At 38.2% G+C, this 17,369-nt stretch overlaps 1 protein-coding gene across 1 annotated transcript; it reads left to right on the top strand.

The window, feature by feature from the left end:
- The first annotated feature begins 1,082 nt into the window (after window positions 1-1,082).
- On the top strand, window positions 1,083-17,148 carry LOC109408893 (ribosome quality control complex subunit TCF25). Its single transcript, XM_029876580.2, has 5 exons — window positions 1,083-1,347; window positions 1,431-1,620; window positions 2,411-3,867; window positions 3,929-4,081; window positions 13,566-17,148. Exons 2-5 carry the CDS (start codon window positions 1,468-1,470, stop codon window positions 13,957-13,959), a joined length of 2,157 nt encoding a protein of 718 aa, XP_029732440.1. The 5' UTR covers window positions 1,083-1,347; window positions 1,431-1,467; the 3' UTR covers window positions 13,960-17,148.
- Window positions 17,149-17,369: the final 221 nt, after the last annotated feature.

Raw genomic sequence — 17,369 nt, 5'->3', positions numbered from 1 at the left:
CCTATTGCGTTACGTAATATTTGAATGAACCCTAACCCAAAAAGAAAATCGATCATTGTAGATACACCCGTATGAAACTAAACGCGAGAACTTAGGCCAAACATGCCTAAAGGTCCTATCTGCAGAAAAGAGGCTCTCTTTGGTTTCCCTCTCTTTCGTTAATATCTCAGCTGTTTATTTGTATTATGATTGTCTCCTTGCATAGAACGATGGTCAAAACAATTGTCTTTTGATTTGTACTGGAAAAAATAGCTGAAAAGTGTACCATTACATTGCAATAATTGAAAGAGAAAGTGAGGGAACGTTCAATAATTACGTCCAATATTTGGGGGAGGGGGGGTTGTCAACAAAAGTGTGACAGTACGTGTATTAGGTATAGGGAAAATGCGTGACAGAAGGGAGAGGGAGCGGGAGGAGGGTGGTCTGAAATCCCGGAAAATGATGAACGTAATATTTGAATCTTCCCTGAACAAAGAGAGCCTCTCAAATGCAGATAGGACCTATTGAAATGTTTGGCCTGAACTCATTGCGAACTGTGCACGGAGCCGCCAAACTACCCAAAATTGAGTTCTTTTGACGCAATCCCATAGTTCGGCCCAATAAGCCAAATTTGAGTAAATCGATTAAACTCACACTAGGTAAATTGCCTTCGCACCTCCAGCAAAAACATTTACTTAAGAGTAGGTAAATTCAACCCAAGACCCCCCCTCATTCAACCCAAATTTGAGTAAACCTACATTTACCCAAAATTGGCTTATTGGGCTCAAGGACCCCCGTTGGGTAGATGCATCTTTGTTTGTTTTTGACAACATCGGTGAGGGAAAGAGGGAAAACAACCTAATTTTGGGTAACTAGTTTATTCGATACACTCAGCTTTGAGTAAAATAGACCCGAAAATTAGGTAGTTTGATTTCTCCGTGTGTGGTTGCATTGTTTTTACTGTGTAGCCCATGTACTCCATTTTATTTCCATCGGACATTTTTTTTTGACAGCTGTCAGCTGTTATTTTGCATTCGCGGGGAGTTTGGGGCAAACTGGCTCAGTTTTTGCTCGAATTCACCCATTCTGCTTGAATTTTCGCATTTTTCTTTGCGATCGACGGTCAACAGTCGACCAGACGGAAAGTTATTGTTTTTGTTTCGTGTCACCAAACTTGCAACAGCAGCCCAAATTTTCATCAAGCAATCGATCGGCGGATTATTTTCGCTGAAAATCCGTTTCCCGAGGATTTCCCTCGATGAAAATCAGGTGAAAAAGTGTGCAAGAGATATTATTGCTTGGAAAAGACAGTGCGAAGACGCGTCACCACAGGTATTAGGGTTTCCACGTAGCACGCGTGATAATCTGGTAATTTGTAATTTATTTAAGTAAGTACGATAGCCTGCTAGTTACAAAACTTTTGCTCAGGTCAAGGAACCGGTCTGGTAAAGACGGAAGTGTCCCCCCGTTGCGGGAAGCATTGGAAAAATGTCTTACCGTATCTTGCGGAAGTTGCAGGGCAACGAACTGGAGATCAAGGACCCCATCGACGAGATTTCCGATGGGGCCGATGCGGATTACGATACCAACAGCATCGGCAGCCAGACTCGCAAGAAAATCAATATCAATCGATTCGATTTGGTAAGTGTTATCTCATTCCGGGGGTGTACGAGATTTGTTTCTACTTGAATGCAACAGGCCGTGATGAATCAATGGGCAATTTCACAAGAAAGTATTTCGACATACAGCTTTCGCTCGATAACTGGGCTTTGTCGACAGTCCAGTAAGCGAGCGCCGCTCGATAACTGGACTGAGCTTCCGCAGCCGGAGGCTATTATTATATTTTGTTTTGTTTACCGATTTGTAAAATGTGAGGTTATATTTCGCTTATTTTTGACAGATAACTGCTTTTTAACTCGACTTTGCCCCAGTTATCGAGCGCCCAGTTAAAAAGCAGTCCAGTTAAAGAGCAGTCAGTTATCGAGCGGATGCTGTATACCTAGGGTGTGCGATCATTTGTGCAGGGTTCCTGTTTTGGGGTCTTCACGCAATAACTTAGTTAATTTAATTCGAATTGACTTGAGTTCATAATCCAATTATGTTTTTGTATATGAAGTAAAATGGTAAAGGGTGACGAGTTCGATCCCCAGTCGGTCCAGGAACTTTTCGTAAAGGAAATATCCTTGAATATTTAGCCATAGAGTATCTTTGTTTCTGTCACACGGAATACACATGCAAAATGGTCATTGGCAGAGGAAGCTTTCAGGTAAAAACTCAAGAACATTATGCTAAGAAGCAGGCTTTGTTCCGGTTGGGGCGTACGGCAAGAAAAAGTAGAAGACGTACGTACATTGAACCATAACAATTTTAAATCTATGGAACAATCATTGAATTGTCTTTAAAACTACTTACAACATATCTTTTATTCCAGCTGAACCAGCAGCAATCGCTCTCGGAGAGCGAAGTCAAAGAGGATGATAACGACGAAACGGAACGAGACAATGCTGGAGGGACACAGAACCCAAATCTGGTTGAGTGCAAAAAGAAGAAGAAAAAGAAAAAGAAGCGTACCGGCAAGTACGTGGCCAGTTCGGCTCGCCGCAGCAGCGAAGACAATGCCGACGTCGAGGACGATTTTGCCAAAACGGTCAAAGAGGTCGATCAGCTGTTCGGCGATTATGAAAAGTCAGAAAACAGAGCATCCGTGGCCAACAGTGGCGTGAACGGATCGGGTTCCGGTTTCTCCGGGGGCAAGTCCCTACTATCGGTGCAACACAAGAATTTGAATCCACAGTATGAGATGAAGCGGATGTTCGGCAGCAAAGTGGTCGCTGATCAGCAGAACAAACGACGGAACAACAACCGAGGAGCAGCCCCGCGAACGCTGAAGTCCACCTACTTGGTGAACCCAAAAGACAGTTGGCCTCCGGTTGGAAAGTCGGGGATCTATATGAACCTGGTGCAGGCACCGGAACAAACCTTAGGAGGAACATCCAAGGGCGTGGCCGATAAGAACGTAATCTATTTCGCTTTTGAGCATAATCCCTCGTACAGACAGATTCAGCAAAAGTTCTTGAATGCCGTGGAGAGTATGGACTCGGACAACATTATCAAGATCATCAATCAGCATCCATATCATGTGGATTCGCTGATCCAACTGAGCGAACTGTGTAAGATGTCCGAAGACCACGCCATGGCTTCGGATTTGATCGAGCACGCCTTGTTTGCACTGGAATCCTCGTTTCACACGATGTTCAGCTTAACCCAAGGTAACTGCCGACTGGACTACCGTCGCCAGGAAAACCGCGCCCTGTTTGTGACCCTGTTCAAACACTCCCAATATCTTGAGTCCCGAGCGTGCTCCCGGACAGCTCTCGAAGTTGCCAAACTGATACTTACTCTGGATCCTGTCAGCGATCCCCTGGCGATCATTCTGATGATCGATTTCTATGCCATTCGGGCTAAACAGTACGAATGGTTGGTCCAGCTGTACGACGAGTGGGAGGCCACCAACAACCTGTCTCAGCTGCCCAACATGGCCTATTCCTACGCACTGGCATTGTTCCATTTGAAACGGATGGATGCGGCCGATCGCGCCCTGCAGTACGCCCTGCTGATGTTCCCAGCCGTGCTCCGACTGCTTCTGAACGAGTTGGGCATTCAACCCGATTCGCGGGTCATCGGTCATAACTACTTCGCCCCGAGTACCTACGACAAGGCCACGGTAGCATTGCAGCAGCTCACGTCCCTCTACGTTTGCCGGTCGAAGCTGGTTTGGCGCGACACGGAGATCCTGCCGTGGCTGGAACGGAACGTGGCCACCGTGTTGGATCGGGTGGACGCTAAGGACGACATCGTGGCAGAGTACACCGCCAAACGGAATCAGAGGTATTTGGAGAGCAGTGTTTAGTAAAATTAACGCCACTAATTCTAGATCATATTTTTAAAGGTATATGAACCCTCCGAGGGCAATCTTGCGGCACATTGTCTTGTCGGATTTCAAGGAGAAGGTCCCACTTGCTCAGTTCATCAAGAAGGAAACGGAACCGGTGCTGATGTACGACCCACTACCCCCGCTGGATTCGATCAACATTTACAGCAGGTAAGTACAAATCGGGATTGTAATTCCTATTAAATAGGTACACTTTGTTCCACAATACTCGGACTGCCATCGACTTCGCTAGTGAGAGTTCTGAAGAAGCCGATGTTCGTGGTCCCTTCCTTACTAGTTTACTTTTAGTCCTAAGCACCTATAGTGGCGCAGAGGGTCGAAATGAAATCTCTCCATCCCGGGCGATTGTTCGGTATTGCCTTGACCTGTGGTCAGGTCAAATTTCTGTCGATTTCCTTTAGTTCCATGTTGATTGCGATTTAAACCAATAAAGAATTCCTGCTGGAGACCCATTGTGAATTACCCCAAGAGTTGGATTGGGAATTACTTCAGGAGATGAATCGGTAGTAATTGCTCTTGGACTTCTTCGGGGATTTCCCCAGGCGTTCTTTTGAAAATTCCTCCAGGATTACCAACGGTAAAATTGTTCCAAGTATTTCAATTGCAATTCTTCCAGCAACTTAATTGAGAATTTCTCCGTGAGTTCCATTGGGAATTTCTCTTCTAGGAGTTTTAATGCAGAAGGTTCCAAAAATTTTATCGGAAATTCTTAAAAGGATTAACTCGCATATTTATTCGGGAGTTTGAAATTCCACCAGAAGTTCCTTCACAAATTTCTCCAAGAATTATATCGAGAATTCCCATAGAAAATGCTTTAGGGAGTTCTGTCGGGAATTTTCTCCATGACCTACTGTGGGAATTCCCCAAGAAATATCCCGAAGTAACTTTTGACAAAAAATCTGAAAGTCTTGGAGGAATTCCAGAAAAAGCTCCTAACCGATTTGTTGAAGGAACTCCATGGTATACCTGAGGAATTCCCGATGAAATTCCTGGAAAAATTCTCACAGGAACTTTTAAGGGAATTTCCGATGAAATTCCTTCAGCAATTCCCGTAGAAACGTCGTAATAAATTTGTTTGAATTCTTGGACAAGTTTTCAAAGGAACTCCTGGCGGAATTCCCGAAGCAACTTTTTTTTATGAAAACGGATGGAACTCCTTAAGGTATTTCCAAAAGAACATTTGGAGGAATTTCCGAAGGAACTCCGAGAGGAATTTTCGTTGAAGAACTCTACGAAGGAACTCCTGGAAGAAGTTCCGATAAAACTCCAACAGGAATTCCTGAAGGAGCGACTGAAGGAATTCCTGAAGCAATATATGGAAGGATTCCCGATGGAACTCTTAATGAAATTTCAATTGGAATACCTTCAATTAGAGGGACCACTTAGAGGAATTCCCGAAAGATCCCCAGCAGGAAATCTTGATGGAACTCCTTAAGACATTCCCGAAGAAGCACCTCGAAAAATTCCCGCAGGAATGCTCGAAAGAATTGCAGGAGAAGCCGGAAGGGTCATATCGTCCCCTTAATGCTAAAACTAGGTAACTGGTTTTGCGAAATCGCGAGCAATTTGTTTACACCTGAACGTTCACCACAATAAACAAAAGTTTGTCGATTGAAATTACAAAAACACATAATGATTCTTCTTTTAAGACCAACAAAGTGTTTGTTTTATAGCAGGATGAGTTTAACCAGCCATTTTTACCCGTACTTTCCAAAACGAGTTACCTAGTTCTAGCATTAAGGGGGCGATATATAACCCCAACATAGAAACGGCTATATAAATTCACACATTTAGTAAAACAGAACACTGTCTGGATAAATGGGAATATTTGTATTTGAGACTTTTTTGACAACCTAGACTAGAACATCCTGAACGAAATAATTGGCATACCAGTTGTTCTAAAAGCTGAATTTGGATATGGGTTACGTTCATATGTATTCATTTAACCGTCAAGAATATCAAAAGGTGTTTTATATTCTGGGATTTTCTTGGTGTTCCAAACTGTCCTATAGTGAAGTTTTTCAAATCTACAAGAATACACATTTAATTTTGAATACCGTGTTCGGTAATTTTTTGACGAAATTAGAACAGCTGAATACAGCAACAATGGATTGTTTGCCTTTTGCTCCCGTTTTTGACAGTTGATGAACTGAGCCTCAGTAAAATCGATTACAGAAATTACCGAAATAGGGGAACTTACGTATTTTCGGCAGTTTTGTTCTCTTCGTCATGGGTTTTTTTTTTTTGAAACCTGTTGAACTCAGAGTTGACCTAAAATCCTTCCCAACTAAGCTGAGTTATACGCCCAAATTTCAGGCAATTTGGCCCATAAAAACCCCCCATGACGAAGAGAACAAACCTGCCGATAATACCCTTCGTCACCCTAGTTATGCTGTTCTAATTTCGTCAAAAAAGTACCGAACGGGGAATTCAGGATTGAGTGTGTAATTTTATGTGTTTTCGCCATAAATAATAGCATTGTATAATCTGCAGGTAACGGATCCATGAACGATCTCGAAATCCTTGAACGGATCTTGAAATCTCAAATGTTATTTAGAGTCACTGGGATATTGCAGGTCAGCCAAACTACCTTGGAGTTCAGAACTTCCGGTCTACACTCGTAACAGTTGCCATATCTGATATAATGAGTAACGTTGCATTATCAACCGCGGTTACTGGACCAATCTGAAGTATACTAGATATTATTATAAACCAGGGGGACATTCAGGGTCGTCTAACCTGTCCTATAATGAAGTCCTTTAAATCTACAATAATAGAAATCAAGCATAACTTTTCAATCCGACGTAACTCGAGAATGTAAACAAATCCGGGTTTACTGCTGCATGCATGATTCATAAAGCAAATTGAAGAATCCACATCACTGTTTGATGATTTATTGCTTAATTTGTTTAACTAAGCATATTTTTCGAAACGACGTATCTAACTATTTTGATGTTTACAACTTTACTGATAGATACACCGTTTTGATATATGAGAAAACCAAACGACGTATCTAGTCATTAGTCAAAATCAAAAGTAACAGATACACCAAACTGGCACCATACAAAAGCGACGTATCTGGCATGACGTATCTCTAACCAACCCGGTGTATGGGTATTTTTGTCAAAATTCATTGTGAAAATGATATGGAATGAGTAGGTTTTGTTTCTTACCAGTGCGTCCTTGGTGATGTTAAGCACGAAAAAACTTATGAAAAGTCCTTTTATAAAAAACTATTTCAGTGAAATGGTCGTCAACATTGACCATGAATTTACTCGGATCAGTGAAAAAGTTAGATACGTCGATTTGAAAAATTATGCTTGAAATATGTGTTTTCGTCATTAATAACAGCATTGCATAAACCTTTGGGACATTCAGGGTCATCTAAACTGTCCTGAAGTTTATCTCTTGTCAGTAAAGGTAGTTATTCTCACAATGAACTGTAGCATTACACATCCAACTATAATCTGTAACCCCCCTGGCATTTCATGAGTCATTCCAAGATACTTTTGAGCTATTCCAGGTCAACCAAACCTTCTCCGGAGACCAGTGAAGAGAATTGTCAGACAAAAGAGGCATAAAACAAGCAACAAAGAAGGCACAGCGATTACTCTTTATCCATACTGGTAACAGATAATGACATGATCTCGAAAATTTTTGTTGCAGACAAAACGGGAGCTGAATTTGTTGCGTACTTTTCAACTCGTGAATAATCGATTTTTATCAACCCAAAATCAAAACTTGTTGATGATACATCTTCAGCAGCATTGCAGTGTTTACCGACTCCAAGTTACCGCTCGAAAATCATAATGCAAGGCTTGAAAATGTCTAAACTCGTGGTGCATGATCTTTGTCCTATTCTGCTCAAGTTGGGACAAACCTATGTCGCATTGGAAAAATGTCGCAACAAATTCAGGTTGTGACATTGTCGTTATTGTTGCGCGATGATTGAATTTTGATTCACTGCCGGAGACCATATATTCAGGTCTACACTTGTGATAATAGCTTTGCTTCTGCCACTAAGTTGTGTTACATAATCAACTGTATTTACCAAAGTAATTCGAGGAATAATAAGCGTTGTTATATATTTTTTGGATATGGTGGGTCTTCACTATTGTTATGAATCTTCACCGCTTGTCGCGTTCGGTGATTTTTACCGACATCTCAACTGTTGAGCGTTCGGTAATGGGTTTTTACCGAAATCCTGTAAAAATTATCAAATTTCCTGTAAAAATTATCAATTTTCGGTAAAATGTTATCGTTTATCTGTCAAATTTTAACGAAGTTCGATAAACGTCACCGATTTTTTTCGGTAAATAACTTAACGGTTGGGATTTCGGTAGAATATTACTGAAGTCGGTGATTTTATTTATGTGTGTTAGTTGATAAAAACAACTACTGATAATTTCCTTTTAGATAATAACGTTACACAACAAAAATAATCCATAAACCTCAACATCCATAACTCTTAAGAGTCACTCCATGATAGTTTGTGATAATTTAGGGCATCTTCCATGGAGTACACAACTTTATATCTACACTTGCGATGCTAGCCTGCTACATTGAATAATGATACATAATGAATCATATTTAATAATATTCTTCAAATACTAGTGGGCATTGTTCTGTATATTTTTATATTTTTTTTTTAAATCTATAGTCGTTGCGATCATTGCATTGTTTTTGTTATGAAGAAGAGATACATTACCTACCAAAGTAACCATGACGCTGGATATAAAGAATTAATTTCGCTTTATAGTGTATTATATGACATGCGATATAAAGTTGTTTTGTAATATAGGCACCATTAAAGTACGTTTAAAGTCGAAAGTGGCGCTACTATTGTTGATTTAAAGCAAGCTTTACTGTGGTGATTGCTAAAGCATATAAAATGCTTGTACCATATAGCTAATGCAATCAAATCGTATGGAATGCATACTTAATGCATCATGTCAAAAAAGAAAAAAGTATGTTTTTCATTTTTCTATCTATTTTTATCTTCTCATACCTGTTCCGATACTCTCACTTTGAGTTTTTTTTTTTTGTGTTTCGGGAATTGAAACCTAGACTGCTGAAACTGGACCACGATGAAACTCGGACGCGCTAACGCTGTGTGCTACGATACCATGTATTTTGCACCTGGAAAAATGTGCAACATAAGGCAACGTATACTTAGCTCGTGCCTCATTGAGTTGTGTTTTCAGCAACTCTAAAAAATGGGCTGGGGTCTAAATGCCATCAGTTATTTTACTCTCGAATATAAATTCGTCTGTGTTGATTCTGTTTTGTTTTTGTTTTCATACGTGCTCACTTCTACCAAAAAAAATACAATAAATAAGAAACAATGCGAACAACGTTTTAATCCTTCATTTTATGAAATCGGAGCGAAAACCAATACCCCACATAATTTTTGTTCCCCCAGCATCTGATTATTTTCATGTCCCAACCAGAAACCCAAAAAAACATACATAATATAAATTTTCGAACAGCAACATCTGAGCATGATAATCTAAGTGCTACGCAGCAATCCATGAAAATTTTGGTTTGTTTTTCTTTTGTTTTGAATGGTTCTGTTTCTCAAAATGTTTTGTTTTTTCGAACTGAGGGGTATTTTTCTGTTTCCAACAATGGAAGCTTTAGTAAAGGCATATATAAAGTTACAATGAAGCATTAAACAACGGCCCTACAGAACTATACAGAACTGTCAAAATCTCGTAATGCTTCAATGCTTTCATAATGTAGATTAAACGCTTCATTACTTGACAGATGTAAGATAAAAGTTATGTTGCATTAGCTAAACTATAATACAATTGAATTAATGTTATGATATAATGCTTGTGGTTACTTGGGAAGTTATCTCTAATCAGATATATTAGAGCCTATTTAGATTGAAAGAAGAACACATTTAGTAATTTTTGTGTGACATTGTAAATTTGACTTATTTTCCTCTATATGGGTAAAAATTTCAATCCGGTATAACTTAATTCGCCGTGAGAAAATATTTCATTTTATAACGTCGTATGAAGTATCAATATATTGTCGATAAACGTTAAAAAAATAATTCAATTCGGTTCACTGGTTCACGCTATGTCCAAAGGGAAGTATTATGAAAATTGAATGTACCTCAAATGTTATTCTATAGGATCGTAGGTTTGGACCTCTAGTTTCAGAATCTGTGCGGTTTAAAATATTTCATCTTGGGTTTTTCGATTTTTCTGATTTTTTTCCTATTTTCCCATACAAATGGCGAAAAAAGCCATTTTAAGGTTAATTTCATCCCATATAAAAATATATAAAAATATATGGGAAAAAAACCTCAGGGTCTCCAATTAGCCCAGTGGTTAAGGCTATGGATCGCCAATCCGGAGACGGCGGGTTCGATTCCCGTTCCGGTCGGGAAAATTTTCTCGACTCCCTGGGCATAGAGTATCATTGTACTTGCCTCACAATATACAAATTCATGCAACGGCAGGCAAAGAAAGCCCTTCAATTAATAACTCAAAGGAAGTGCTCAAAGAACACTAAGTTGAAGCGAGGCAGGCCAAGTCCCAGTGCGGACGTAGAGCCATAAAGAAGAAGAAGAAGAAGATGGGAAAAAACCCAAGATGGATTATTTTAAATCGCATATATTTTGAATCTAGAGGTCCAAAAATACGGTTCTAGCGAATAAATTTTGAGGTACATTCACTTTTCATAATACTTCCCTTTGGACATAGCGTGTGGTTTCCGAGTGTTTTATCCGAACGGTTCTAACTTCGCGAAAAAATAATCAATCGAGGCCAAATTTGTACCAATGATGCACATATAACAGGTTGACAAACAGTCAAAATTTGGGATTTTTTGATGCACTCTATGAAAAGTTACAGCATGGCAAAAGTTCGAGTGGGGCAACAGTTTCTTTTGAAGTTTTTGAGCTAAATTCAAATTATATCTTTCGGGTGTCAAGGTTGTTCGAAGCCTTTTGGAAAAAGAGTCTTTCACTCCAAAAATTATGAAAATTGATCAATTTTTCGAAAAGTTAAGACAAAATGTTGGTTTTTGATCAAAAAATTGTAATATGCGATGGTCCTTCCAACGCTTGGAATGGAATTGTAATGAAATCGAATTCGATATTTTATTTTGGGGCGTAACTAGGTATATTTTGAAGATGCTTTAGCATGTATAACTTTTTGCAAAAAAGATTTGCAAATCATATTTTACACATGGTGGGGCAAAAGTTCGAGTCATGTGGCAACTTTATGTAAAAACATAAAATTCAGCAAAATGTCTATATTATCTTTAAAAATGATGAAATTAGTAAGAAAATTTAATCAAAGTTGAAAAAAAATGTTGTTTTATCTGAATTTGGCGGAAAACTACTAATTTTTGGTGAAGTTAATTTAACCCTGATTTGGGTTAAATCCAGATCGAACTTTGAAGTGTATTCCAGTTCCAACATCAAATATTAATTGGTTTTAGGTATTCCAATTACCAAAGCGTCGAAATAGTGTGCTACGGTTAGCAAAATACCACAAACACTAGATTCGAACTTTTGCCCCAGTGGTGGGACAAGAGTTCGAATTACACACACACATACAAAAAGTGTTGTGACTCAAAATTGAAAAGACATTTGGCGTAACTTTGTTCAGCAAAATTTCAGCTCATGGATGATAGAATCACCACACGGTATTTATTTATTTATGTCTGCTTCGATTTCTTGAAAAAAAAATGAATTTTCAACTAGGGTCGAACTTTTGCCCCACCTTACTCTACACACTTTTTAATTTGAACTTGGATGTTTGTACTCTGAGCTGGTGGTGTAGTAATGCTGAGATTTCGAAATTCTACCCATGACTCCGCCTTCCAGAATTTCTCCTTTAAATTCATTTCTAGTTTCTCGTAGAGCTTTCCTTGAAATTATCCAAGATTATTCTTTTCTGGCTTTCTCTAGTTCCCTAGATATATAAGTACTAAAATTCTCGACTTTTAATTTATACGACCCAATGTTTTATTGTTTTTTCATTGGTGCAAAATTTCCCAGTTTTTTTCCTAGACACCTTGAAGATGATTCGTTTCCTGCATGTAGTTCAAGTTTTATTTGTCTAAATAATTTCAATATCGACATTTGGGATTGCAAATCGAACATATCACGACTTTGGTTCGAAAATATATACAGTGTATCAAACAATTGTCCGTACAGCAATTTTTTGGTCAAAATAATATTTCATTTAAATGTTCATAACTTTTTTATACGTCAATCACAAACGCTGAAATTTTGACCAATCATGAATCATACATTAAAGCTCCATTGGTAAAATTTTGAGCGAGATTGAATAAGTTTTCTGAAAGTTATAGAACTTATAGAAAAACTCATAAAATTTTTGAACACATTTTTAATACATTATATCTTAGAATGTACTCGATGAAACTTTTTCAATTTTTTGTGTGTTACAGCTGATACCTAAGGTTTTCATATGCAGATACTTTTGAGGTTTTACATTCACTACAAAAAATATGAAAAAAAGGTGCTTATGTAGTAGAAGATGTTAAAACATTTACCATATTTTGCATATAATAATCGGCCAAACGTTTTCCACCAACAAAAATGCATTAACTGAACGAAAAATACATAGGACCTACTTTTTATATGTAGTTAAGTAGGTTCTGTATAAACATATTACATTAAGAGAGTTTAAAAACGTTGAAAACACTTGGCACTTTTATTGATCAAAATATGATTAATTTCCAATTAGCACTCTGAACATATACCTACAGATTTTTCATATTTTTTGTAGTGAATATAAAACCTCAAACAAAGCTGCACATGAAAGCCTCAGGTACAAGCTGTATCACAAAAAAATAGAAAAAGTTTCATTGAGTACATATTGAGATATAATGTTTTAAAAATGTGTTCAAAAATCTTATAAGTTTTACTAAAAGTTCTATTACCTCCAATGGAGCTTTAATATATGGTTTATGATTGATCTAAATTTCAGCGTATTTGATTGACGTATAAAAAAGTTATGATCATTTGAATGAAAAATTACTTTGACCAAAAAATTGCTGTACGGACAATGTTTGATACACTGTATAACGTCAGACAATGCATTCTGAAAAAATTGAAAATAATTTTTTTGAATCGAAAGAAAAATCGAATCTAAAAAATCGATTCGGTTGATTTCGTGGGGCTTCAACATCGATTCAAAACATCGATTAATCGGAACAAAAACATCGATGTACCGAACATCGATTCAAAATTGCCCAACGCTAGAGTAGCAACTACGAATTGTGCGGTCATATATACTCTTGGCACGCGCTCGGAACATGAGCGTTCAAAATGCATCTCTAAAATTATCTCGACTGTCTCGCTATGAAGCTGATTTTCTTCTGTAAGAATGATAACCTATACAAAACTAACGGCGCAGTTCTATGCTGCTCGCCATTGACATCTGCATAGAACCTCCGCATATCGGTCTGACCCAAGCTTTCCTGCACTTTATCAGTTTGTCGTTGTGGTGGATTTGTTTCTCTTCTGCTCTAGCCACTCTGTACCGATCCCTGATGAACCGGGTATCGAGCTTTATGCGTGTAGCTACCACTTACATAACATAACATATATATTATTTCTTATTTGTCTTACTTCTTATTATTTTAGGCCCTCAATCAGCCCGACCACGCGGAACATGATCAACGCGTCGCCGTTTTCGATGTTTTTCCAATCCCTGCTTCCGAGCTTCAGCCTGCAGCAACAAGCCCAACAGCAACAGCCGGGCCAGCTTGCGAACCGTAACCGCGAAGCCGGCGAAGGACCCGCTGCTGCAGTTGCTGCTGCTGCCGTAGCCGCTGGCGCTGGCGCCGGAGCGGGTGCCGCCGCAGCCGGCGAGGGTGCCATCGCCGGCCTCCAGGCGTACACCAATTCGCTGAATTCGATCGTGGATGCCATGCGGGACTTCCTGTCGGACATCCGGGTGCTGGAGCGCCCGAACGACGCCGACGTGGACGACAACGAGAGCTCGGACGGGGACGAGCAGAACGATTATCTTACGTAAGGTGGTGGGAGGCGGGTGTAATGGCCGTCGTGACTAGTAGTCGTTACGTTTTGGTTTAAGGTAAGTCTTTTTTTTCAAATTGTTCGTGGTTGATCAACGGGAGGAAAGGATGGACGAGGAACGCCGCGTCGCTTATGATTTTGAAAAGTTTACATCACACGAAAAATACTCAAATTTTTAAGGTTTTCTAGTTTGTATAGGTTGCTCTAACGTATATTTTCGTGCTCATTTAGTTTTGATATGAAGTTTATCTTGTTTTCGTGTGTAATTTTGATTTTTTTTGAGTCAAGTATCATTGTTAAATTGGAAGTTCGAGAGATAGCTTTACAAATCGGGGAAAAAATCAACGGATGTCTGCTAAAATATCTGGAAGCAAAAAGATAATTGATGGACAGTTTTTTTTTCCAAAACACCACGACAAATTCACCTTTTGTCTGCAGGAAGTGGAAACAAACTCCTCAGAATAGAAAAATGGAGTATGCCTTGATAAAAAATAATAAAAAAAAACAAAGTGCGTCTTCTCTGAAGATGATCGCAGATCGATCGAAACGTCGGTCTTCTAAAAAAAAACGCCCGATACCGTTCCACATAAACACTGATTTCCGGCAAAGTATTTTCGGACTTTTGAAATAAGATCTACATATTTCGCCAATGAGCATAGCGTTGTATGCTTGTCTCTCATTTTTGAATGGCAACGTATTTGGCGGAAGGTTAAATAACCTGTCTGTTTATTATTATTATTATTATTTTATCATGTACATTTCCCTGCCACCTTTTGTAATTTTGTCTAGAAGTTTTCTGCTTTTCGATGTTTCGAAAAAAAAAACTATCTTTGGCACAAACTTCTAAGTTCGATAATTAGTTTTTGCTTCTCGATATCTTGCAAGACCGTTGAATCTACATAAATGTGAACGGAGCGCTTAACAGAAAAGAAAAACAATAATCATCGCTTGTAATCAAAATTTATATTGCGTTATCGCCGCAAGATGGAAATATATTCAATCAATATCAAGCACAGCTAACGTTTTCACCTTCAACACTAGCTACGTACAGTAGCGTTAAATAAAAATGACATGTGATCACCCAGATTATCAGTAAGAAGAAATTATATAGTAATTCTCGATTCCATTTCCGATTGTATGGCATATTTTATAATACAGTAAAACCTCCATGAGTCGATATTGAAGGGACCATCGACTCATGGAAATATCGACTAGTGGAATAGGAATCCAATGGAAAGCATTTTGGAGGGACCATCATAGTAACCCTGAAATATTTTTTCACTATGGAAAAAAATACCTCCATGAGTCGATATCGAGTCAAGGAACATCGACTCATGGAGGTTCGACTGTATCACTGATTGTATTTGCACTGGAAGTATTTGATTAAATAGGGGTAGGCGGGGCATAATGAGCAGGTGGGGCATAATGAGCACCTTGTTTTTTCACTGTAAATCTTCAAATTAACAAAACAGCCTTATTATCTAAAATCCAATGAGTTGATGACAAAACATTAGTCAAAAAATCCGTTTACCTTGAAAAAATTATCAAAATGCGTAAAGTGGCCATGTACTGGGAAAATATTATAAGAATCAGGTGACCTAAAATAAGGTTTTGGGTATCGAAATCACAACTTAGTGGGCATCTATCGATTTTCTTGATATTCCCTAGGCCAATGAAATGTATTTGTAACACTTTTCAACTATTTGTATAATTATTTTGTTAAAAAAATATGCTTCAAAGAGTTGGTAGTAGGGTGGGGCAGAATGAGCAACTAGTGATAAAATAATGAAAATGGTAAACATCTTCAACAAAAAAAAATAATTTTGGTTTTCTCTGTTTGGACGCATATAGTAAGGTTTTGTTTGTAACTTTCAATTTATTAACTTGAAAATTTCAGTATCTGTAAATTATCACCGTTTAAAAATTCCTCAATAGAAGACTCATTAAAACCCCACAGTTCCCTACACATTAAACCCCGTAATCCTTTCAAATTCTCATTGATTGTTGCCGGTATGCTTTATCATTGACAATAATAGTCAATTAGCATTTGATTGTGTACAAAACTGATATTGATCATCCTGCCCCACCTAGGGTGCTCATTATGCCCCACCCCCAAAACGCAACTCGCGATTTTATACGTTTTTAAAAACATAAAATTCTACAACATTTATAACTTTATTCGGATTTTCAACGATTAGCTTTTGTCAGTTAAGGTTCAAATGAGGATTGAACGTTAAAATTACACATTGGTTGCATTTAATTTACTGGATTTGTTGGCAAAATGCTTAGGCTGCTCATTATGCCCTGCCTACCCCTACCTATAAAAAAAATATCACTCTCCGAAACGAGCGTTGAAAAACTGTTACACGACCTCGTGTAGGTTACTTTTGGGTAACGTTAGTTTGAAGAACGGAATGTGCAACCTTTTTTCAACATATTTGCCGATTTTTGTCACATACACTCTTTAGTAAAGCAAATCTTTATGTTATCATAGTGAAAAATAAAGGGAAACTACAAGAAAAAGAAAGACTTGAAGTTAGAAATGTTTGATCATACGTAGGTATAGAGAAATGTGACAAAAATGAAGAAAATTTGTCTCGTTTGGGAAATAATAAGTAAAAACAAACAAACAATCTAATTGCAGATATGTATATCTTTTTAAAATGTTTCTACACATTCGAAAGAGCTACACCTGCACACCATGGCTGATGTGAGATCCAATATTTATCAACCAAAACGTGATTGCATATTCATTGATTCGAAGGGTCGATATATTCCATCTATGTCTTACACAAAATGAATGCAAAACAACAAAATAACTAAAGTATTTAAATCGAGCAATCAGTGAGATTGATGTGACACAATGTAACAACATAATTAACGCAGTATAATCCACAAATCAAATTCAAATCATGTTTCGATGAGGCTCTTTATCCTCGTTCAAGTTAAAGCTCTTTGTTTTACAACCACAAGTCGATCAATGTGATTACCACTGATTACATTCTTTACTTACGGAAGATGTTATAAATACCTACACATGTGTGTACGTCACATGACACGCAGCAAACAACAAAATCTTAAATAATGGCAAATGTTTCACAGAGGTGTAAAAACTAGTGCAACCTTTCAAAACAATGATGATTTATTATTAAAACATCAATATTATAACAAATATGCTAAAACGGTACGACTTTTGGTGTTTCATAGAAGTGATTAATATCACAGCACTTCCCCATATGTATCAGAACAAATTGAACTTCAAAACTTGGAAACTTTTTAATATGAATTGGCATTTTCTTGAGAGATCGTAGCAACCCGTGCGCGCGGACGGCTGCTGCAATATTTTCTGTCACGCGTTTTGGTTTCCACGTTGTTTTTAATTAGCCGACCGAATCGTTAATGGTGGCG

This window comes from Aedes albopictus, chromosome 2 (assembly GCF_035046485.1).
Source record: "Aedes albopictus strain Foshan chromosome 2, AalbF5, whole genome shotgun sequence".
In the NCBI taxonomy this organism is placed as follows: domain Eukaryota; kingdom Metazoa; phylum Arthropoda; class Insecta; order Diptera; family Culicidae; genus Aedes; species Aedes albopictus.
The sequence above is the reverse complement of the archived record's forward strand: the minus strand, read 5'-3'. Positions and strand labels throughout refer to the sequence as shown.

Coding starts and splice junctions, on each gene's coding strand:
- LOC109408893 (XM_029876580.2), top strand. CDS start 1,468: ATGTCTTACCGTATCTTGCGGAAGTTGCAGGGCAACGAACTGGAGATC. Junction 1,621..2,410: donor ATATCAATCGATTCGATTTG/GTAAGTGTTATC, acceptor CTTTTATTCCAG/CTGAACCAGCAGCAATCGCT. Junction 4,082..13,565: donor TCGATCAACATTTACAGCAG/GTAAGTACAAAT, acceptor TTATTATTTTAG/GCCCTCAATCAGCCCGACCA.